At 34.6% G+C, this 24,764-nt stretch overlaps 2 protein-coding genes across 4 annotated transcripts; one reads left to right on the top strand and one right to left on the bottom strand.

Moving 5' to 3' along the window:
* Positions 1-14: 14 nt before the first annotated feature.
* On the top strand, positions 15-10,988 carry LOC140040956 (uncharacterized). Its single transcript, XM_072087261.1, has 14 exons — positions 15-140; positions 641-780; positions 889-1,000; positions 1,496-1,601; positions 2,164-2,321; positions 2,669-2,768; positions 4,126-4,289; positions 4,754-4,974; positions 5,203-6,049; positions 6,401-6,647; positions 6,950-7,131; positions 7,354-7,556; positions 9,076-9,169; positions 10,589-10,988. Exons 2-14 carry the CDS (start codon positions 644-646, stop codon positions 10,685-10,687), a joined length of 2,670 nt encoding a protein of 889 aa, XP_071943362.1. The 5' UTR covers positions 15-140; positions 641-643; the 3' UTR covers positions 10,688-10,988.
* Positions 10,958-24,513, bottom strand: LOC140040951 (uncharacterized). 3 transcript variants are annotated; one of them, XM_072087255.1, is made up of 15 exons: positions 24,411-24,513; positions 23,822-23,953; positions 23,202-23,331; positions 22,536-22,795; positions 22,011-22,130; positions 21,711-21,917; positions 21,402-21,520; positions 20,982-21,112; positions 19,762-19,824; positions 17,698-17,779; positions 17,373-17,429; positions 15,358-15,985; positions 13,544-13,773; positions 13,094-13,156; positions 10,958-12,392 (listed from the first exon to the last, which is right to left on the bottom strand). In XM_072087255.1, the coding sequence occupies exons 2-15, from the start codon at positions 23,904-23,906 to the stop codon at positions 12,243-12,245; spliced, it is 2,325 nt and encodes a 774-aa protein (XP_071943356.1). In that variant the 5' UTR covers positions 23,907-23,953; positions 24,411-24,513; the 3' UTR covers positions 10,958-12,242. The 3 variants fall into 3 exon arrangements, with proteins under 3 accessions (XP_071943356.1, XP_071943357.1, XP_071943358.1); XM_072087256.1 differs by having other exon boundaries at positions 22,536-22,792; XM_072087257.1 differs by lacking the exon at positions 19,762-19,824.
* Between the last annotated feature and the right edge of the window lie 251 nt (positions 24,514-24,764).

Raw genomic sequence — 24,764 nt, 5'->3', positions numbered from 1 at the left:
TGATTGGTCAATCTTCTAGCAGAAGACTTTTTATCGCTAGGTACCTGTAAACAATTTGTTAGGCTTGGACATTTTCAATTGAGAATGTTTGTAATCCTTATTGTTGGAACGGTTCTATCTACCTTATAATACAGTAGTTTGTAAGTAAAATATAAACCATAACAATAATTGGCGCTACAAACAAAGCTGGCGACCATACAAAACTTATTAATAATGAATGAATACCACTTCCTAGGGCCAGGCTAGCTACTAGGTAGGCCTAACTAGGCCTACTACAGGTTACTAGCCTACCTACTACTACTACTACTAGTTTACTCTCTCTTTAGGGCCCTACCTAGGCTAGAGAGGCCTAGGCTATATCTAGCTAGGCCTAAATAATAGGCTAGCCAAATTAATCTTGGCGCGTGCCTCCTAGGCTAGAAGTAGGCCCTATATAAAAAAATATTTAAATCATAAATGCTTAATTCAGAATCATGTGACCTAACTAAGAGGACCTGGCTGGTACAGCAATCAAATCTCGGCATAATATTCTTCCAAAATACATTGTCATTACTCAAAGTGAAAAAAAAAATGCTATATAAAAATCTATTCTCAGAAAACTCTTGCTAAAATATTGTTGTTTTTTTTTCTTTTCAAATAGAAGATGCCTATAACTAAAGTTCCCATTGTCCATAAATTTGGGATAATATCCCATAGTCAACGAGAAGAGTTGCAAGAAAGGCTGATGAAACAGAAATTCTTAGGATTTCCAAAAAGCAACAGGGAAATTCCAACCACAAGGTTCGTTGGTGTACTACTACTTGTTAAATATTCTATTCAAAGCGCTGCATTTTGATTGGTAGTGATATTTATATACACGTTTAATTTACTGTTTATTTTTAATTGAAGGAATCCATTTGAATTATCAGAAGAATTTATCCGTAATTTCAATGATGCAACTGATTTTGAAGTTAAAGAAGAATTGGAAGAGTTTGCCTTCAAGATGCTGGCAAGGGCAAAGGTCATTTGTGCTAACATTTTAATATAAATGCAAATCAAACTTTTGAATATATGAAAACATGAGTGGATGTATTGGAGCTGTAGCTTGGTGGTTGGCGTACTTGCATTTCAATGTCCCTTGTTCAATAGTACCAGGGATTAACTGTACTCCACTCACTAAAGCTCTGTCTACACTATCAAACTAGTGTGATGTGCCCAAATATGGTAGTGATATGCTTAAATATGGTAGTGATGTGACATCAGCTCTGTCTACACTATCAAACTTTATGTGTAAAAAAATATGGTGTGTCCATATATGGACATGATGATGTCATATCACTACCATATCTGGATATATCCCTACCATATTTGGGCACATCACATTTTTTTTGTCAAACCAGTTTGATAGTGTAGATAGAGCATTAATCTAGATTAGTTAATTATGGATGTTATTTTAAATGATTAATATTTGTACTATACAGTTAAAACATTTTTAAATGTTTCATTAATGTTACAGCGAAGAGTTGGTTTGGTAGATGCGAGTCGAGGAAGCCATGTTGATCTTCCCAAGGCCTGGTCAGAACTCTCAATGCTGGCACAATGTCGCGGCAGGGTTCAAGAAGGTTTACAAACATTACTTTTGTTGTCAATTTTTGATTGCAAGAATTTGATTTGGTTTTTAAGAATTTAAAAGTATTAATCTAAATACCAATAAAATGTCGTCCAGTTCTGTATTGGGTCACTGGATTGGGATTATAAATTAGTTTTCTGTGTGTGTTAGGGTAGTGACTGGCCGAGCGGCTAAGACAGTGGAACTGTAATTACGTAGCCATAACATCGGCAAGGGTCACTCGCTCCATGGTTCTGGTGGTAGAACAAGTCTTCTCGGATAAGGACTTTAAACCGTAGGTCCAGTGTATGCACATTGCTCGTGTGCACTTTAAAGAACCTTTTACATCGGTTACCCCGGTGTACTAGTACACACACAGCCACTGATCATAACTGGGCCCTCTGGGAAACTAGTCTTTGACTGAAGAGTTTGCCCAGTATAAATAAATAAGAAATTCAATTCAAATTCCTTTTATGTTGCCATTTGAGTGGATCACTCATTTCAATAGCGCTGATCTTGTTATTGTTTTTATAATTCTGTATGAATGAATACATTACTGTATCACTATACCCTAGAGTGTCTAGATGTGATGATTATATCTCTCAACCAAGCACCACTGTCACCAAATAACATTAACAGTTTATTTTACTTGGGTGAGACCACACTCTACTGGTTGCGGACAGACGCTATGGATCAGCCATTCCTCAGAATAGGAGAGATCAAATTATTGAAGGTAAAATAGTTTCAATCCATTGGTGTCATGTTGAGTCTAGGCAATCTAACAACAGGACACTGAGCTCGCCTTGCCAAGATGGGAACTTGTAACAGTCCTTTGATTTTATGTCTGGCTGCGACAAATACCAACAGTACTGTACTATGTATATATCCCCCGCAGAGAGCAATGTCTGTTAAGGAGCGCATCCACAGATAAACCATTTGATCTCCGGAGCTCAGCATCCTGTTCTTAGATTGCCTTAAAACACCAACAAATGTAAACCTTCTATACAACATCAATTATATACAATGAAAACAGAGTATCACTGTAATCTTAATTCAATTCTTATTTTGTTGTTAATATAGATGGGTCAGCTTGTGTTCAGTAGGTTGTTCTTTCATCACATGGCAGGTCATCTCCATGGCTACAGAGAATACAAAGATAGGTTGATTACATATTTAGAAGGTAAAGATGTTAGTATTATATATAAAACAACACTTTAATATGCAAAACACAAGTTTCTTGTCTCTTTAGTATCATCTACATTTGTTTATCTAATATTCATATTATATTTTGATTTCTATTATGATATAAATATGTTCTTCCATTTATGATATGAATATGTTCTTCCATTTATCATTTAGTTTTATCTCGTTTTTTATTAAAGCTTTGATTAGTGGTAAGTAAAGTCCAAATGTGCTGTCTATCATGTGATGACCTACATAAAAAACAAATCCCACATGTCAGTGCATCCATTTCCTATATTGCAGGATAGCATAGCATCCGCACATTACACATGTTAATAGTTTATAATGTGCATGATGTCATTCAAATCGTACGCTCAATTCCATTCGCTATTAGGATAACATGTATTTTTAGTTTATAGTATTTTTTATCTTGTCATCAGTGTAGAATAGAGATTTGTAACTTTTTACTCATAATTCTATGTTATTTAAACATAATCAGTGTATCTATTAATTCTATGTTTATATGCATCTATGGAGCTCATATTTATTTTTGTATTGGTTACTGGTTCATGATGTAAGTATAAGGTGCCCCATTGCATCCCCCTCCCCTCCGCCAACCCTAACACCCCCTCCCTCCCATGTTGTTGATTAAAGTATAGTATATTTACATTTTATTTATACAGCATGTTATTTAGTACAGTAGTTTTAATACATAATTTATGAAACATTTTATCAGTTTTCAGTATATGATGATATTAATTATTCCATTTAATATTTGGATCTTTATATAAAGTATTTTTGTATACGCAGCTAATTTCTGTCACCCTGATGTATTTCATCAACATGTTCATTTTATGGTTGAGTTTACATAGATTTTTCATTGTGAAATGTGCATGCTGTATGTGTTTGTAGCATTTTCTGTCAGCTTGTATAATAGAATAATAATTACAACATTTTGAGAATAAAATCCTCATTTGCATAATCAGTATAGTTTAAATCACAAGAGTTATTTGATATTTTTAAAGTGCATTAATTTTTAGAGGAAATCCATTTGCAAAGTTGTGAGTTTGTTACCCTATATCCTTGGGTATAATTCCACTTCAGGTCTAATCCAACACCCTATTTCTGATTTCACAAACAGGCATATCCCTGGGCATAGTCCCTGTATTGACTTTTGGTCTGACTTTACCAGAAATGCTTATCAATCATTTTTTCTGAACTAGAGTTTTCCAGGGTAGTCCCACCCCTCTCAAAGTCGGCCCAAATTTGTTTTCTTGGTGGGTGGGATTATGCCAAAATGATAATAGTGACCAATATTATGCATCAGAATTGACACTAGTTGCTATTTTGTATAGGTTTTACAGAATTTGAAGATGCATACTACCCCTACCCAAGTGCCCACCTAGCCTTGAGGTACATTGCAGAGGTCGGAGCCATGATTGTTGGAGACGATGCAGGAGATGCTGGAGAGATCAAGGAAAGTGACAACATTTTAAAGAATGAGTCTACTAGAGAAACGGTAATTATATCCTTGCCCAAATATGGTAGTGATATGCCCAAATATGGAAGAGTGATATGACATCATCATGTCCATATATGGGCACATCACATAAAGTTTGATAGTGTAGACAGAGCTTTTAAGCATGAAAAATAAACCTTACAACATACAGCCAACAACAGAACCTGTGGTCATAGCCTGAAGCTTTATCATTCCAAATTTAAAGGAATTCTTATGTGCAAGAACTGTTTAAAACTAAAATTAATTCATTATTAGAATGTGCGGTCTGAAAGGTATTTAAGACTGGATATGGAAGCTCAACTAACCTGAACTTATTTTATTAAGTTAAAGTGTATTGTGTGATGGCGAATCAATAGTTAATAATATTGTAATTATAGTGTATTCATTTAAACCCAGGGATGAATGGAAATGTTCACTTCAATATGGTATATTTGTACTTAAACATGTTTTTATTTTCCAAGCAGATGATAAATACTAGTGGAAGAAACTCTACAACAGATAATATAGAAACAGTTAGACACACAAGTCGTTCAAAGGCACTGAGTGAGACAACCATACATGATCTTAGCCCTAGCCTCTGGCATAGCCTAGATGTTTGGAGGTGCACCGTTCACCTTAGCGATGGCTTCCAGGAAGCGGTCAAAGCATTGACACTATGTGGAACAGGCCTTGCTACTGAAAATTGGTAGAGTTATTTATTTATATGTTTTCAGCATTATGTACAGTATTTTGACCAAGGTAGTTGCTTTCAGGTGTATGTATAAGTTTTACACTTTAAAAAAATCTGTTTTTGTATGATGCAATTTTCAAATTGTTCTATCTCCTGTTGATGTTTATAAAATGTATTTCACTAAAAAAGCGGAATAAAATTAATTAAAACTGAAATAGATAATAATTTTCTGCATTTTATTAGGATTGATGCATTATGCACTTTTAAGGTGCTTTCTGAGGCAGCAAAGTCTAACATAACAGTATTGAGGGCGCTGCAGAACCTTGCGAAAGGTATTGTTCCTCCAAAAACACCACTCCCGCCAAGAGACGACAAGAATGATACTATGAGTGACATATATGTTGATGATCATGATTCAGCAACAAGTCTTACCAGTACAAAATCCAGCTTTAGTGATTTAGAAACTAGTGAACTTAAGTTTGACCTTTCACCTAAGCACTGGTCCAAGGAGAAACAGAAAAAGAAAACAAGCTTTGAAGAATATAGTAGTCAATCATTAAGAAAATTGATGAATGTCTCTATGGCAGCTACGATAGACACTCTGCAGGACAAACATGCAGAATCTCTAACAGATCACAGTAGTTTCTTCAATAAAGATTCCAGAATGCTAAGCACCCCAGCAACTCTTCCAAATATAAGCAGTCATGAAAGTTTAGACTCGGCTGGTGAGATGTCCGGTTATGGTATCAACCAAGATCGATCGCCAAGCATTAACAGCGACATGTTACCAGGTGATGACAGCCAGGTGTACCCTAACCAGGTGGATGTTACCAAAGGACCAAAGACAGCCTTAAAATTAGCTCAAGGTCCTAAGATGAAAAGAGAAGTCAGCTTTGATGCTTCAGCTGACAGAGGTAAAGATGACGATAAAGTTGTTCCAGAGCAAAGGAAAGGTACTGATGGTAGTTCTAAGAAAGCCAGTGGAAAGTCAACGGAATCTTCGTCTAAAACAGGAAGAATAGTACAGCCCGGTTCACGGCCTGTATTTGCATCCCTACCCAGTACACCTAAGTTTTCCAGTAGAAATCGGGTAAGATTATGCTTCTTCTTCTGTTCAATAATAGTGTACCTGAGAATATTAGAGGTTGTATACTCCATAATCATCATCCTTTTAACCAGTGGAGCTGTAACTTGGTGGTTAACATACTTGCCTTCCAATTCCAAGGTCCTGGGTTCAATCCTAGTGCCAGGCTTGTAACTCACTCTCTTTCAACTCCACTCCCTAAGCCTCAAATGAGACTTAGTTTATAAGCATGATAAATTAATAAACAGTTTATATATCCTGTAATTGGCGAGTTACTCGCTGTTGGATGCGTATGAAATAAAAAAATCCCAATGAAACATAACGTCACTTCTGTTGGTCATCATTCTTTACCTTCAGCTACCAAACATGCTAGGCCTGATTGGTTGGCGTTGGGAAGTAGCGTTTACATACACTGAGTTGATGGCGAACCTGTGTCTACATGGGAACACCTCAAACATCAGGAAAGTTGCTCTTGTTGGAAATGAAAAGCACAAGGGGTCTCTATACTCTGGGAAAATGAATGGATCACTCGGCATTGTCAGTGCTGGGTTACTTGACCTTGTTACCTTTACACTGGATTTGGAAACTGATGTCAATGATACAGGTATGTATTTCTGCCAAGATTCAGTTGAGTATGTATACTTTAAAGTCTTGGGATTGGGAATTCTTTTCACACTTTATGTCTGGGTTGTTTAAAAGTTCTATATTTAAAAAAAGTAGAACTTTTAAGCTCTATCTACACTATCAAACTTTATGTAACAACAAATGTGATGTGCACACGATATCACTACCATATTTGGGCACATCACACTTTCTTTGTAAAACTAGTTTGATAGTGTAGACAGGGCTTAAAAATGGAAACCAACATTATGGTATCTGTTCATAGAATAGTGGTTTACTTTACAGGTTTTGAGGATTGGAGTTGGCGTATTCGATATGGGGCTGTCCAGGGTTTAGTTAAGATATGCCGTTGTACTGAAGGAGACAAGACAAATGATGGAATGCGAACTGTGGCGTGGAATATGCTTATGAAATGTCACACCAGGGAAAAAGATGATCGTGTTTTAGAAGCGATAAGAGTTGGCCAGGTAAGTTCACATCTGGATGCATCTATGTTGCACAAAAGAATTTGCATAATTCCATGTGTGTTGTAAGTTCATATCTGAATATCTGTATCAGGGAGTTTACCACCACATCTGCTAGGACAGTGATTCATTTACTATTGGTAATCCTTGGCCACATATGCTTGAAGACATTTAAACAAAAATTAAAATTGCAAAAATTCCATGTGGGTCATTTAATTTTTCCAGGTGAATGCCCAAATAGAGAAAGAAGCTATGAAGATTGATGTCGTGCATTCGTTAGATGGACGTCTGGCTGCAAGTCTGTCAGCTCTTTATCTTCCTCCACTTGCACCTCCAGTCACAGTCACAAAACGATCACCCAGAAGAAAAGTTGAATTACCAAAGCCAAGTCAACCAGTGAGAAAGGGTCCAAATCGACCATCTTTAAAGTAAGTAAACATACTGACAACACTATAAAAGATCATCATAAAAGAACCATTATCATGAAAGTAACAAAAAATAACTCAATTTCTTCCAATAGGGTTGGTGAAATTCAGTCCAAAATACGCAGAATTTTTTCCAAAATACGTCAAGTTGAGGGCGCTATACTAATCCAAAATACGCGAGTCTTTCCAAAATACGTCGACTTGGGGGCGCTATTCATTTTCCAAAATACGCGAATTGTCCAAAATACGTCAAGTTGAAGGCCCTAGTCATTTTCCAAAATACGCAATTTGTCCAAAATACGTCAATTTGGAACCGCTTGTAATTTTCCAAAATACGTCAACTTGAGAGCGCTATTCATTTTCCAAAATACGCAATTTAAATAACTCCTTTACTTCTTCTAACCAATTAATTATTGCTATTATTTTAATCACAATACCATATGCTTTTTATTATTATATATTATATGAAATAATTATTATGTTAGATTTCAGATTAGGTAACTTATTAGACCATAAGTACTGTACATTAAATTGAAAGCGATGTTGGTCTGTCGAGCTCGGGAAAAATATCGATTTTGTAGATCACCAAATATATAACACATACCTATCACTATACTTAAATACTATATACGTACATGCTGGTTTTGTAGCCGGTTTATGCCGCATTTAAACTAGCTACGTCTGGCAATGCAATCGTACATCGTTCAGACATTATTAACGTATATTATAGGCACTGTCTATGTCTATTGACTGATGTTGGCACATATTTGTTGTTTTTCAGTAATAAATGATTACATTGAAAAATAATAATTGGCTACTCTGACATTTTATTTACAAAAAATTCTGCCTTCTAATACTTTCATTTATAACTAAAATGTACTTGTTTGTTTTATTCCAAGAAACTTTTTTTGAATACATTAAACTGTAATTTTACCTTACACTCTCAATATGATACATTTGGAAAGGCTCTCGTATTTTGGAAAAAAAGTTTGCCGCCCTCAAGTTGACGTATTTTGGAAAATTACTAGCGGTCCCAAATTGCAAATTGACGTATTTTGGACAAATCACGTATTTTGGAAATAAATAGCGCCCTCAATTTGACGTATTTTGGACAATTCATGTATTTGGGATAATTTATAGCGCCCTCAACTTGACGTATTTTGAACAATTCACGTATTTTGGAAAATGAATAGCGCCCTCAAGTCGACGTATTTTGGAAAGACTCACGTATTTTGGATTAGTATAGCGCCCTCAACTTGACGTATTTTGGAAAAAAATCTGCGTATTTTGGACTGATGTTCACCAACCCGACTCATTTCTTCTGGAATAATAAAATGTTATTTATTTTAAATTTTCTATTCCTTTTCATTTCTTTATTTAAGACTTGCCCCAACACAAGATCATCTTCAGGCATCTTCCTTCATTCTCTGTTTTAATAAATTACTTTGCTACCAGAGTCAGAGTTTGTAATTAAATGTTATGAAAAATCAAAAGTATTTACATACTGTTTGTATTTCCGCAGGGAAGAATTAATGATGTCTTCAGCTTTAGTAGAGAAACAACCAAGTTTCACAACCAGAACAAGTCTGGACTTGAAACGAATAGTGGAAGATCAAGTAAGAAACTTTTCTGTAAACTTGTCAAAACTTTAGATTGCTTATCTACGAAAGCCCATTAATGCCATTTTAAGTATATGTTTTTCGAACGTAATCCGTTATAACGAATTAGTAATTCGTTTGAACGGATTAATAATTCGTTTGAACGGATTAATAATCTGTTAATTACTAATTTGTTTAAACGGATTACTAATTTGTTCAAACGGATTACTAATCCGTTCAAACGAATTACTAATTTGTTTAAACGGATTACTAATTCGTTCAAACGAATTACTAATTTGTTTAAACGGATTACTAATTCGTTCAAACGAATTACTAATTTGTTTAAACGGATTAGTAATCCGTTCAAACGAATTACTAATTCATTCAAACGAATTAGTAATCCGTTTAAACGAATTAATAATTTGTTTAAACAAATTAATAATTTGTTTAAACGGATTATTAATCTGTTTGAACAAATTAGTAATTCGTTTGAACGAATTAGTAATCCGTTTAAACAAATTATTAATTTGTTTAAACAAATTAATAATTTGTTCAAACGGATTACTAATTCGTTAGAACGAATTAGTAATTCGTTTGAACAAATTAGTAATCCGTTTAAACAAATTACTAATCCGTTTGAACGGATTCCTAATTCGTTTTAACAGATTATTAATCTGTTTAAACAAATTAGTAATTCGTTTGAACAGATTAGTAATCCGTTCAAACGAATTACAACATATTCTTTAAATGGCACTTGTTGTATATGTTGCAATTGGTTTGAACGGATTACTAATTCGTTTGAACAGATTACTAATCCGTTCAAACGAATTACTAATTCGTTCAAACAGATTAGTAATCCGTTTAAACAAATTATTAATTTGTTTAAACAAATTATTAATTTGTTTAAACGGATTACTAATTCGTTTGAACGAATTAGTAATCCGTTTAAACAAATTATTAATTTGTTTAAACAAATTAGTAATCCGTTTAAACAAATTAGTAATTCGTTTGAACGGATTAGTAATCCGTTTAAACGAATTACAACATATACTTTAAATGGCACTTGTTGTATATGTTGCAATTCGTTTGAACGGATTACTAATTCGTTTGAACAGATTATTAATCCGTTCAAACGAATTACTAATTCGTTATAACGGATTACGTTCGAAAAACATATACTTAAAATGGCATTAATGGGCTTTCGTACTTATCAGTTCTTAAGCTCTGTCTACACTATCAAACTTTATGTGACAAAAAAATGTGATGTGCCTATGGACATGATGATGTCATATCACTACCATATTTGGGCATATTACTACTGTAACATTTTTTTGATAGTGTAGACTGAGCTTAAGATAGTTTTTGTATTAAATAAGTAGTATTCTAACAATAATAAGTTTGACTCACTCCAAGTAACCATTTTTTCTACTTTTTAAGTGGCGAAAGGAGCTCCAAGAAATGCTTGAAGATGAGGAGAAAGAGAAGCAGAAAGAGGCGGAAGAAAAGAAAACTCCATCAAGTCTGAGTATGGTTTAAAAGAATTAAAAAAACAAAACAAATATATTCTTTGTGTCATAAGATGGCTTCTGCTACACAATACCATTATTTTATAAACTTGTACCAACATTCCAATATGTCTTTACATTTCCATCAATTCCCAATGCTGTCAAGTGTAGAGTTGTAGCATTTACATGTTTTTAACAATCTCAGAATCCTTACCAGCTCCATTTACAAGATCAGTATCATATCAAGCTAATATGATCTTTTAACAACAATGAAAGTAACAAAAAATAACTCAATTTCTTCTGGAATAATAAAATGTTATTTATTTTAAATTCGGTGCAAATATTGTTAAATATCTGTAAATAAAGATTATACACAAGTATTTTTTAAATAGTAAATACTGTATATATATTGACTTGAAAATAAATTCATCTTCTGCTTAAAATTGTTTTTGTATTTTGTAAAAGTGTACAAAAATACATATCTGAGTTAAGTTTGGTCTATACCTTTATTCAACAAAAAATAGAGAGGTTTCGCAATCTTACGAATACGATAACGAAAACGGATACGTCATGCACACGTATTCGTTTTCGTAAGCCATAAAAAAATCTGTTTCGCATGGCAACGAAATATCGAGGCGCGTCCAAAATATGACTGTGGTAAATTTGAGCGAAGCGAAGGTACGTGTTGCTTGGCTGCCTAGGCCTAGCGTAACATCAAAGCGAGTGAGGACTTTAAAAACTGCTATTTATCTAAATTGACCTGGCATTTTAGTAAATTACTTTAGTAAATTACTTTCAATAAATCTATAATTATATTATAATCATGAATCATTCCTGATTCAAATGCAAAATGTACAAAATAGATCAAAAACTATACTCGTGATATTCGTCAACACGAATACGCTTTACGAATATGAAATGGGGATCAGCTCAAAAGTTTCACAAATGTATGACGTATCCGTTTTCGTTATGAAAGGTTGTGAAACCTCCCTATTACTGTAAATTTGGGACAGATTTATTAATTTTTTCCAAATGTAATTTAATTTATTAATAGACAAATCATTCCATTAATCTTGTCAAAAACATGAATGTGGAACATTCCCTACCCTGTTTTACATTTACAAAGCACCAATATAACATTTATATTAATTGATAAATTATGCATCTATAATTAAATAATAAATAGTTTAGATATTCAATAGCGCTGCTAATAATTATAAATGCAGAAAAATTATGGCAAACTTTACTTTATACGAATATTGAGTTTTAAGTTTTTTTGTAGATAATAGAGAGATTTTGATCTTAGATGACGTAAGAACTTGTCCCAGGGACATTGGCACATACTTCCTAGCTCAATTTACAGCATTTTGGATTCTACAGTGCGAGAAATTATACAATATATGTGGGTCATAGGTGATAAGTCAGGTTGCAAATCAAAAGGAAGAAAGAAATTCTGGTATTTAGAGAGAAATTCTGTTATTTGTAAGTAAATATGTAACCTACCAATCTAGATATGTGCCACTATGATTATTGATTCTTAGTTGTACTAGACAAACAGCGCACTGACTAGTGTCTATTTCTCTATACTATAGATCTGTTTCCAATGGTGCCGGACCACTAAAAGACCTCCTTTTTTGTAAATCTTCCTTTAGTATCATCGTAGTCATTTTCACTCGTAGATCTACGCATCGTTCACGTTCAAGATGAATACTCGTAACCAACTCGTTATTTTTAGCCTATAAAAAAACATTATTGAACACAATCATTTTACTTAAATATTTTCATATACTATGAAGTCCTCAAAATTGTCAATTTGCTGAAGGATCCTGGTAAAGCTGATTAAAACATTAACCAATCACCTACCTGGATTATCAGGGTCAAATCAATGGGTGATCATATTTAATATGAATTGAAAATATTAACTAATTTTTCTGTACAGTGAGTGCTTTTCTTCTATTTCTAAATACTGCATAAATGCCATGATTATTTCTAACTGCCTTTTCTAACTATATAGAGAATTTCTTTTGCAAAATACTGTCTTACGTTGATTTTAATTCCCCTACCTACGCAAACACTTTTTTGTCCTGAACCTAACCCTTTGTCTGTGAATCCGTCTACGGAAGTAAAGAGGCACATTACTCATAGGTGGATACAATGCAGAAGATTTTTTTTTAAATTTCATATGCAACAGCAAGCATGAACTCGCCAATAACTAAACTATTTTATAGTCTCATTTGAAGCTTAGGGAGCAGAGTTAAAAGGGTCAGGATTGAACCTTGGAATTTGGGATTGGAAGGCAAGCATGTTAACCACCAAGCTACAGCTCCACTACATTAGGTTAAGTTCAGATTTTCATTTCACGTTTTGAATCCCTAGGCCCACCCTTCCCTCCATCTATTTCAAAATTCTGAATCCACCACTGTTACTGTATACTTACTTCTAATTTCTCATTTTCTTCGGTTAGCTTTGTTAGAATCTCCATTAACGTATCCTCATCCTCCTAACAAAAATGTTAAGGAGTAACTAATATTGTACATAAATGTTATATTAATTATTGTTCCAGTTTGTTTGGGAGTTTTAAAACTAATATTTAACTTTGTATGCACCACACACTGTATGGGAAAAATTGCAGCAGCTGTAGCCAGTGGAGCATTAGCCTTCAAATATGAAGTTTGCTTCAAATGGAAGAAAGAAGGAAGGAACAAAGAAAGAAAGAAAGAAGAAGGAAAAGAAGAAGACGTAGTAGTTCAATGACTATACAATAAATAAGGCATACGCAAGGAAAAGGAAGAAAAAAGGAAGAAGAAAGGAGAAGACGACACAGTAGTTCAATAACTATACAGAAAAATAAGGAAGTTGTTGTTTTTTTGGTGAAATCAAAGGATACACTTTCACTACTACTGCTATTAGAAGAGTCTGAGCTGTTACCACTCTCAAATGAGGATGGCCTCAACTGAAGAGACTCTCTGCGCTCCTCTTCAGCAAGCTTCTGCCGCAATCGTTCAATGTCGTTTCTTTCTGCTTCGATCCTCTCCTGTAACTCTGACTGGATCTTCTTCAGTTCCTGCTGCCTTGCCATTGCTTCTGCTTGAGTTATTAGAAGTAATTGAATAACTTCTGTATAAAGAAATGATAATTATATATTATTTTAATTTAAATAATAAAGAGTGCTTAATGCCACTAATGACCACAATATACAGTATATCATTCTTAAAGAACTACTTATGAAGGCTATCGGCACGGTTCTGCATGTAATTTGAAGTTTTCTATAGGTACTGTCCACTGTGATTGTAAATTAGGATTTTGGTGTGGTGGCTATCTGGAATACTGGGAATGAAATTCTATATCGGCATATCTATTCTCGGCAAGGTCAAGACTATTACCTTGTTTTCTATTGACAAGTTTCATAATTATGACGGCACAGTCAACTAAGCGCATGGTCAATCATGTCAATAGAAAACCTATGTTACAGGCACAGTCAACCATGCTGATAGTTATTTAGTATGGAATGATAATATTAACCAGGACGTGTTGTACTAAGTTGGTGATTTAAATAAGGTACAGAATAATATAAGTAGTTCTTTGATAGTAAACCAATAAAACTTACGTTGGCAAGACAGTTTCGTCTAGCTGTCAGCTTGACTTCTTCAGTTGCTATGATGCGTTATGGCGCCGACTGGTCTCCTTTCCAGCCACTAGATGATTTTGTTGTGTAGCCTAGGGGACCAGTCGTCGTCAGAAGCTGATCGTAAATGTGAGATAGTTGGTGCGCGCCTTCGTCTCTATTCATCTTTGTATTTTTATTTTGCTTTCTTATGCTGATGCTTTCTTTAATTTTACATTTAAGCCAAACTTGTTCTTTGTGTAGTACCTCTATCTTATCCCAGTTAGGTATGTGATTGTGTGTGGTCATATGGTCCGTGATTGCTGATTTATGTAAAATGGAGGACGAAACTTTCCGTGATGCACGCGTCTGCATGTTCTGTGTGTTTTCCTCAACAACTTTCTTGTGCTCTTTAATTCTGGTTTTGAGTGCCCTACCCGTTTCCCCAATGTACACCATCTCACAGTTGGTGCACCCCACTTTGTAGACAACACCACAGGAATCCTCTTTGCATGCTTTATCTTTCGGTCGGACGATTAAGTTTTTAATTTTGTTAGATGGTTTAAAGTATGTTCGTATGTTATATGTATGAAAGATGTTGAGGAAAACACACAGAACATGCAGACGCGTGCATCACGGAAAGTTTCGTCCTCCATTTTACATAAATCAGCAATCACGGACCATATGACCACACACAACCACATACCTAACTGGGATAAGATAGAGGTACTACACAAAGAACAAGTTTGGCTTAAACGTAAAATTAAAGAAAGTATCAGCATAAGAAAGCAAAATAAAAATACAAAGATGAATAGAGACGAAGGCGCGCACCAACTATCTCACATTTACGATCAGCTTCTGACGACGACTGGTCCCCTAGGCTACACAACAAAATCATCTAGTGGCTGGAAAGGAGACCAGTCGGCGCCATAACGCATCATAGCAACTGAAGAAGTCAAGCTGACAGCTAGACGAAACTGTCTTGCCAACGTAAGTTTTCTTGGTTTACTATCAAAGAACTACTTATATTATTATACGAATCGAAACCAGAAGAAATGTTTTCATTAAAGGTACAGAATGTTAAGCCAATTAATTACCTTCATCATCCTCTTCGTCTTCCTTAAATACTTCCTCTGTTGAATCTTTCACTTGCTGATTATCAACTTCTCCAATTGTCTGTTTTTCTTCTTCTTTATCTTCTTTCTCTTTTACACCTTGAACACTATCTTCTGCAATATTTTCTACATTTTTAACTTTATTCACTTCTCTTTCTTGAATTTGTTCATTTTGTTTTACTTCAACTTGTTTTTCTACTTCATTTTCTTTCTCAATAACTACTTTGTCAACAGATTCATCAACAATTTCTTTCTTTGTTGACACTGTCTCCATTACATCCTGGTCACTTTCCTTTCGTTGCGGTTTTACTTCAGATTCCTCTTTAATTGGTTCTTCAACCTTTCCTTCAATCTCTTTTGCCTCTGGTGCTTTTTGCTCTGTTATGTCAGCAACTGCTGGTACAGCGTCAAGGAATACAGAATCTTCTGCCTTATCATCAGCAGACTTTTCTTCCACTGCTGGTTTCTCTTTTTCCAATACTGGTTTCTCTTCCTCAAATACTGGTTTGTCTTCTTCCACTACTGGTTTCTCATCTTCTGTCTCTGGTTTCTCCTCTTCTTCAAGAGTAGGAGCAATTGCAGTTTCAGAAGTCTTCCTACAAACTCGAATCTATGGTAAATAAGAAAGCAGTTCACTTTAAAAATTCAACATTCTCTAAAAAAACATATTTTTTCAAAATAGCCATAATTGTTTCCTACTATTTAAGTTGCATTCAAAAACTTTTGCCAAGAAATATTAATTTTAAATGTTCAACTCTGGAGTTTGCATACACCAGGTGCACATTACAAAAGACACCAAATGCTAGTGTTGATGGCCACCAGATGTGCCTCCCCAAATGCTAGTGTTGATGGCCACCAGACGTGCCTCCCCAAATGCTAGTGTTGATGGTCACCAGATGTGCCTCCCCAAATGCTAGTGTTGATGGCCACCAGACGTGCCTCCCCAAATGCTAGTGTTGATGGTCACCAGATGTGCCTCCCCAAATGCTAGTGTTGATAGCCACCAGACGTGCCTCCCCAAATGCTAGTGTTGATGGTCACCAGATGTGCCTCCCCAAATGCTAGTGTTGATGGTCACCAGACGTGCCTCCCCAAATGCTTGTGTTGATGGCCACCAGACGTGCCTCCCCAAATGCTAGTGTTGATGGCCACCAGACGTGCCTCCCCAAATGCTAGTGTTGATGGCCACCAGACGTGCCTCCCCAAATGCTAGTGTTGATGGCCACCAGACGTGCCTCCCCAAATGCTAGTGTTGATAGCCACCAGACGTGCCTCACCAAATGCTAGTGTTGATGGCCACCAGACGTGCCTCCCCAAATGCTAGTGTTGATGGCCACCAGACGTGCCTCCCCAAATGCTAGTGTTGATGGCCACCAGACGTGCCTCCCCAAATGCTAGTGTTGATGGCCACCAGACGTGCCTCCCCAAATGCTAGTGTTGATGGCCACCAGACGTGCCTCCCCAAATGCTAGTGTTGATGGCCACCAGACGTGCCTCCCCAAATGCTAGTGTTGATGGCCACCAGACGTGCCTCCCCAAATGCTAGTGTTGATGGTCACCAGATGTGCCTCCCCAAATGCTAGTGTTGATGGTCACCAGATGTGCCTCCCCAAATGCTAGTGTTGATGGCCACCAGATGTGCCTCCCCAAATGCTAGTGTTGATGGTCACCAGATGTGCCTCCCCAAATGCTAGTGTTGATGGCCACCAGACGTGCCTCCCCAAATGCTAGTGTTGATGGTCACCAGATGTGCCTCCCCAAATGCTAGTGTTGATGGCCACCAGACGTGCCTCCCCAAATGCTAGTGTTGATGGCCACCAGACGTGCCTCCCCAAATGCTAGTGTTGATGGCCACCAGACGTGCCTCACCAAATGCTAGTGTTGATGGCCACCAGACGTGCCTCCCCAAATGCTAGTGTTGATGGTCACCAGACGTGCCTCCCCAAAACTTTTCTAGGTGATGTGAAAGGGCTAGAAAACTACTACAATGCTTCTACCTTTCGTTTCAGCTGGGTTACAATTCTCTGAACTTCCCAAAGTTGCTCTTCAGTATTCTGTAATCAGAAAAAAAGAATCATACTTTAAGTGGAATTATTTTAATAATTTAACCAAAATAAATGAGATTGTTTTTAAAGACTGAAATTTGAAATAAGATGAATAACTTTTTTTTATTTAAACTTATTTAATTTAACTTTAACAAAGCTGATTTCTTTTGGTCTTTTTTGTCATTTTGTTAATGAAATGTTTATATTATGTTGTTATGTTATGAGAGCGAAAAAGAAAGTATTTACACAGATAAATGTTGTGTAACATTTGATTTACCTTATCAGCCGTTCCTTTATTTACACGTTCATGCATTTCAGACAAGATTGCTTCTTGTTTATTTAGCTCTTCTTCCAAAATCCTGTATAAATAATTCAATTATTTGCCATTTAGAAGCTCTAAGCACAAATACAACTTAGGGAAATTTGTAAGCAAAATGGACAATTTTATTTATAATATCCACAAAACCAAAAGAACAGTGTTTAATAGACATGGCTAAGTTTTTTAGAAGAGTCTAATACAGATGATATTCAAATATTTTCTTTTTTTAATAAAACATTTGATTTGAAAATAAATAGGACTAGCCCTAGTCTAGATTATAAAAAATGTGCAAATACATTTTTTTAATACATTATTGGAATTAATACAGTAATTTCTTAAAAGAAATGTCAAAAAATTAAAATGTTTCTTTCTGCTGTTTAATTAACAGAACATGCTTAGTGTTGTCTTTTTTTAACTATATTGTTTTGTTTTAATTATAATATTTAGCTAGCTGCAAATACACATTTTAAAATATAGAATCAAACGGGTGCATAATATCAAAAAGTGCCTCAATGATATGTGTCAAAATAAAGATATCTTATTTTATATTATTTTTTATTAAATCCTAAATATTCTAGTTAACATTCACTACAAATCCCACCGGTGCCGTGTGTTAGCATTATTAAAATATGCATAAATGATATTAATTAGTTATTTATAAAATACACTATGTGCAAAAGACATACCAATGCAAGTGTTCCAATTCTGACATATTAAATTTATAATAACAAAATATGTGAAACAAGATTTTCACCTAATGTTTATTATATTACTTTCTGGTTGTTTTCCATTTAGCTTTTTGCTTAATTTTATTTTTATCTCCATTGAAATCCAGCCACTGATACCCACAGAATTGTCATTTGTTAGTGCTTATTTTATTTGTATCCATTTGAGATCCAGCCACTGATACCCACAGCATTGTCATTTTTCAGTGCTTATTTTATTTGTATCTCCATTGAGCCCCAGTCACTGATACCCACAGCATTGTCATTTTTTCAGTAATTTGCCTTTGGATTTATTATTATTTATATATATAAACACCAGAGGCAAAGAACATTAATTCTAAACCGCCAATTTTTCCTAAAAATTAAGATTCACCTTAGCTTATTGTTAACTCAGAACAGAACTATAAATATGGAATACACTGCACGATTATCAATACTATATTATTAAGTACTGTATCTCGAATCATTTATTATAATATTTTTAACAGTAAAAAAAGGTTTGTTTAAACCTAGTTAGGACTGCAATTATATTGGTAAAAATCTTATTAATTGCAGCTTCATTTTTTGTTTTTGAAATCATTGTAAAATATTGAACTAAATTTCTTAAAACTCTCAACTTTAAAGTAGTGAAACTAACAAGACAATTTTAGTTCATGTCCCCACTAACAGTCTGTCTCAACTAACACCCTGTCCCCACTAACCCACTCTGTCCACAGTAAGGCACTTTTCCACGCAACGTCCAGTCCTCATTAATAAACCTGACCTAAATATAACCGGTTGCATTTGCTGCTGTAAACAAAATTATACGATTTATTTGTTATTTAACCTATAAAATAATATGCAATCAATCAACCACACTCTATAAAAAAAATTTGTTTCTGTGCTAAATGAAAATTATTGTTGTGTTGGCTGTTGTTAGCTTGATATAAAAAGTAATATTTTTTGTTAAAAATTGCAATGCTATCTACAGTATTAACCAAAAAATTCATCACAGACATTTAACATTTAGACAACAGGTACACAAAATCAGTACACAAAACAAGACGTCACAAACAATTTACAACAAACATGCAATCTGCATTAATAAATATTACAGTAAGTTAACCTAGGCCAAGAAAATTTGCTAAAAAATACAACAGGAGAACTATAACAGATAGTACAAAACATGAAAGCTAAGATACACATCTCCCACAATTAAGCCTCTGCTAAGAAACAAGCATGAACTTTGACATGAAGTAATGAATAAACATTAGGCATGATTAGAATAGAAGGAAGCAAAGGGTTAGAGATGACTTACAATGAACTGTCTGGGAGCTCGAGAGATGTTCGAGAAGAGCGCCATCGAAGTCGTCTTTTGACTCTAGTTGTGTGATGTGAAAGAGTGAGTCAACAATGAAGATGCGAACAAGACAATACAAGATAAAACGTATATCTATAGGGTAGAAAGGAATCCCTCCGCACCCACCCTCTCCCAATTTAGAAGCCACCAGATAAAAGAAAAAGTACAGTAAAATGGTACAGTTGTACTGAACAACAAACAGCTAAAGCACTACATTTGCATGTATGTATGAAATTTGGGATATCAAACTGTCTATAAGATGCTGGACAATTAAAATTTAATTATTCTTTCCATTTAAATATTAATTTTCAAGTAAGTCATACGTGTTTGATGATTAATTGTTTTACTAGGTTAAAGCTTAGGGGAAAATCCTGTGACTGAAAGATAATTCTATGATATTTAAATGAAGAGAGAAAGAAATAAAATTGTTAATAATAGTTTATATGACAAGTTTTTCAAAGATAAAGTTTAACAAGCTTCTAGAATGCATTTTGTATCTTGAATGTTAACTTCTTATTTCTCAGGGTACAACATAATAATAACAAACACAGTCATTTTAAATGTTGATGATACACAAACACTATGGTGCAGATACAGACAAGAATTTTGATTTCATTCTGGGAAGGAATTTCACAACATTAATATATCAAGAATATTACAACAGCAGGATTCAATAACATATCATAATTTAAAGATCTTTCTACACTATCATACTAGTTTATCAAAAAAATGTGATGTGCCCAAATATGATAGTGATATACCCCAATATGGTAGTGATATGACATCATCATGTCCATATATGGGCACATCACACTTTTTTTTTCACATAAAGTTTGATAGTGTAGACATAGCTTAACAGAGGATTTGTTTTGATTATTAAATACCAATAAACATAGCTGAACAGCATTCAATAAATGTAGTCCTTGAATGCCCTCTAAAGATCTACAATACTTTAAGCTTTGTCTACACTATCAACTAGTTTGACAAAAAATGTGCCCATATACAGTATGGACATGATGTCATATCACTACCATATTTATGCACACACTGATAGTGTAGAAGAGCTTTAGCTTATGAAATATTTTGGTCCTAATGAGTTTTATGAACTGCTTTATAGGTCAGAATGTTTTTCCTCTTAAAATTGGAAATTATGATATTAAAGAAAAATTGTGACTTACTTTTTGAGAACTACATCTCCAAATATGTCACGCCAAAAAGTAAAGAAGACATTGAGCACACGATGGCTGATGTGAAGTGTAGGGCAAAGAACAATGGATATGTTCTGAAGATTCATCTTAGTTTCAATTTCCTAACAAAAATAAATTACGGAAAATAGTTAATCTTTAAATTTATTTTAACACATGTTCAAACAGCAAGTACATAACTAGAAAAGATTTGGAAATAAATTCACGCTTTCAATTTAAAGCTCTGTCTACACCATCAAAATAGTTTGACAAAAAAAGTGTGATGTGCCCAAGCATGGTAGTGATATGCCAAAATATGGTAGTGATGACATCATCATGACCATATATGGGCACATCACATTTTTTTTGGTCACATAAACTTTGATAATGTGGACAAGGGTTTAGTCTACTTACGTTGCCTATGACGTGGGCCATATGAACTATGACCCATGACAGCAGTGTCCTATTACAAACTGGCAATAAGTTGATAGCACCACGAAACTTTTGAATTTTAACTTTGTTGTCAGGAATTTCTTAAAAGCAAGCAAAAAATCATTATTTGTATTTTTCTCTTGTGCGATTATTAATTATATATCGTTTTAATATAACCACACTATTTTTTTATTTTATTTTTTTATTTTATTTTAATATTCTCTAATTTGGTATTTTATAGTTCTCTTTGCTTCTATTTGATTTGTTAATTTGTTTATAAATCATAAATACTTGAGGCTTCTTCCAGAGACAGCATAATTCGTTGGGTTAACAGTGGTTCTGGAAGTTCTCGTAAAAAGAGTTTTAACAATCCAGCCACGATGTGTGGATCCTGGTCCGTCAGGTCAACATCTTCACCCGCTGTGTCATACGCAGTACGAAGAGCGTCTATCCTCGATTTTACACCCGAAAGCCGGTAGATACCCTCAACATACATCCCTAAATTTTAATATTAAAAAAAAATTTAGGAATACACATATTTTCATAACTTATTTTAAAAATTTTGTATTTAGAAAATGAAAAACAACATACCATTTGCTTCAATATAATCAATGCAATCTCTTACAATAAGGGGGAGTTGTATACCATCATGTGGATTGGACCGATCAACTGCCAACACCAAGTCCACGCCAAAAACAGGGCGTGGCTCAACTAGAAAAAAAACAAGCAGAGAAGCAAAAGTTTAAACTAGGTTATAATAATATTTTTTTTTTTAATTTTTTTTTTTTATTTAATCGAAACCAACAGCGATAATTACCGCCACTAACAGGTTTGATACATATATATATATATAAATTAATAAAATAAGTGTAAAGCTCTGTCTACACTATCAAACTTTATGTGACAAAAAATGTAATGTGGTAATAAACAGACATGATGATGTCATTATCACTATCATAGTTGGGTACTATCACTTTTTAGTCTAACTAGTTTGAAAGTGTAGACAGAGCTTAAGGAGTGCTAAACCAGTGCCTTTGTCTCCTGCCTTACGACACATTGGGTTGCTGAGATCAATATTCAAATATTACCACCTGGTACTGATAAATAATGACCCACCTGGTTCAGTTGATTGTGATTCTAATCCAGCAGTTGAAGACTGTTTCTTAATTTTTGTGTCTTTATTATCTTTACTTTTGCTTCTTGATCTTCCTCCTTCTTTCGATTTTGACACTTTTCGTTCTTTTTCTTTCTCTTTACTTCTATCCTTTGCTTTTGGTTTCTGTTTCTCCTTTTGCTTTTCTTTGTCTTTTTCTTTAACTTTCGGTTTTTGGAACCCTATCCGAAAGAAGCTGGATTTTTTTGTAAGTTTTGCTCTACTAAATAAAGTGTAAAATTGTCAATTAGTATTACATATAAATTACACAAATAAAAAAGTGTGTTGTTGGGTAGCAGATAAATGAGAAAAACACAAGCTAAAGCCAATCTCTTGAAAATTATGTGGATAAACTGTACTTAGATACTCAGCATGAGGTTAAAGAAAGCAAGTTATTAGAAAAACACAACATATTATTGTATTTGAACACAAACTTGTTAACATTTTGGACAATACAGTACAGTATCATGAAATATACAGTAGTATTGGGATAAAACTATTAAAAAACATTTTTTGTTAATATACTGTATTCTTAGTTTTAGTTATCAACAAATCAAATATTATTTTTTGATTTTTACATTTACTGTAAATATTTTTAATACTCATAATTAATTGTTCTAAATACTAACTTATCTGGGGTTCCACCATCTGTGGACGTCTCGTCTTCCTCAAATGTTTTGTACCCTCGTTCTTTTTTCTTCCCTTTACCATCAAGCCTGCGTCCCTTTAGTGGTTCCGCATCTGCCAATTCTGACTCGGCTATAAAAAAAAATATTGTTTAAATCATATTTAAAAAGAACATTTTAAAAGTAATTCTGGAAACTTCAAGGTCTTGTCTTGAAAGGCACTAATATATGCGGCCATAGTGAACTGGCGCGGATTTAGGTGGGGTCTAAACAGGCTTTATCCCACCCTAAAATCTAACAGCCATGCGTTTTTGAAATAAAATAATTACTATTTTTATTTTTCTCCCACCCCCATAATCTATATAATGCTGGATCCGCCCTGCATTGTAGTATGTTTTATTGAACCAATGCAATCGAATGCAAACAGAATGCTGAGCTCCAGAGATCAAAGGGTTTATCTGTGGCTGTGACACAATCAGTCCAACTCCTCTTAACAGACACTGCATGCCGCCGCGCGGAGAATATGTGGACTGTTACGAGTTCCTATCTTGGAACGGCGAGCTCAGTGTCCGGTTGTTAGATTGCATTGATTGAACACAATATTAAAGTCAACAATACGGTACCACTAAAACTATCATCATCCTCATCATCTGGACAGGTTGATGTCTGTGATGGCACATCCGGTTCCATCACACGGTCGTCAGCCATCTTTATACCGTACAAGTATAACAGGTTTTAGTAGAGTTTTCTGTGATCTGCAAGTAATCAATGAATTTTTTTTTTTATTAAGTAGGCTTGTAAAATTAATTGTAAGCAATCATTTAAAAATATAAATATAAACAAATATTCAATTATAAGCAAGTCTGCTGAATCTTTTGTCGTCACTAATATTATCCATCTAGCCTAGCCTAGCTAGCTAGGCCTACTCCTCAACTATTCTGTACTTATAGTAATGGTTAGGCCTATGACGTTTCAATTGTGACACCTCACTCACTCATAGTCATAGTCATACTCCTCTCTCTGTCTCTGGACTGACATCAAAACAAAACCTACCCTAGCCTACTATAGTACAGTACTACCCTAACTAACTAAAAAATAAAAGCTAGGCTAGCCTTCTTTTAGCTTAGCCAGGGTAGCCAGCCTTTCCATACTGCCTAGATTACCTTTAGCCTAACCAATTAATCAATGATATAAACTATTTCTGAGGCTTACATTTAAAAATGAATTCCCATCCCGTTAACCGTGTTTTTTATGAATTATAAATGGCATAAAAACCAACCAAAAAAGGCAATAATAAACGATGTGAATTTCCGCGATCACGCAGGTATATAAACTAAACCAAACTGGCGAGTAAATCATGTTTTACTTTTTAAACCTCGCAACGTCTGGTTGAAAAGGCTACTCGGACCAATAATTTCTATTAGCCTAGGGGTTATTGCGATTTGGACGTTTCTGATTGGCTGTAGCCATGGACTATATTGATTAACACTGTTCTGATTGGTTGTAGCTTTGAATACATCTTCTCGGAACTCGTCCTTAATACAATAGCAATTTAGCACAGTGTTT

The sequence above is a fragment of the Antedon mediterranea genome, chromosome 2, assembly GCF_964355755.1.
Source record: "Antedon mediterranea chromosome 2, ecAntMedi1.1, whole genome shotgun sequence".
In the NCBI taxonomy this organism is placed as follows: Eukaryota; Metazoa; Echinodermata; class Crinoidea; order Comatulida; family Antedonidae; genus Antedon; species Antedon mediterranea.
Note: the sequence above shows the minus strand (reverse complement) of the source record. Positions and strands in the feature narration are given on the sequence as shown.

Coding starts and splice junctions, on each gene's coding strand:
- LOC140040956 (XM_072087261.1), top strand. CDS start 644: ATGCCTATAACTAAAGTTCCCATTGTCCATAAATTTGGGATAATATCC. Junction 7,557..9,075: donor CCAAATCGACCATCTTTAAA/GTAAGTAAACAT, acceptor GTATTTCCGCAG/GGAAGAATTAATGATGTCTT. Junction 9,170..10,588: donor AACGAATAGTGGAAGATCAA/GTAAGAAACTTT, acceptor CTACTTTTTAAG/TGGCGAAAGGAGCTCCAAGA.
- LOC140040951 (XM_072087255.1), bottom strand. CDS start 23,906: ATGGCTGACGACCGTGTGATGGAACCGGATGTGCCATCACAGACATCA. Junction 23,332..23,821: donor GGATGATGATAGTTTTAGTG/GTACCGTATTGT, acceptor TTTTTTTTATAG/CCGAGTCAGAATTGGCAGAT. Junction 22,796..23,201: donor GATGGTGGAACCCCAGATAA/GTTAGTATTTAG, acceptor CACTTTATTTAG/TAGAGCAAAACTTACAAAAA.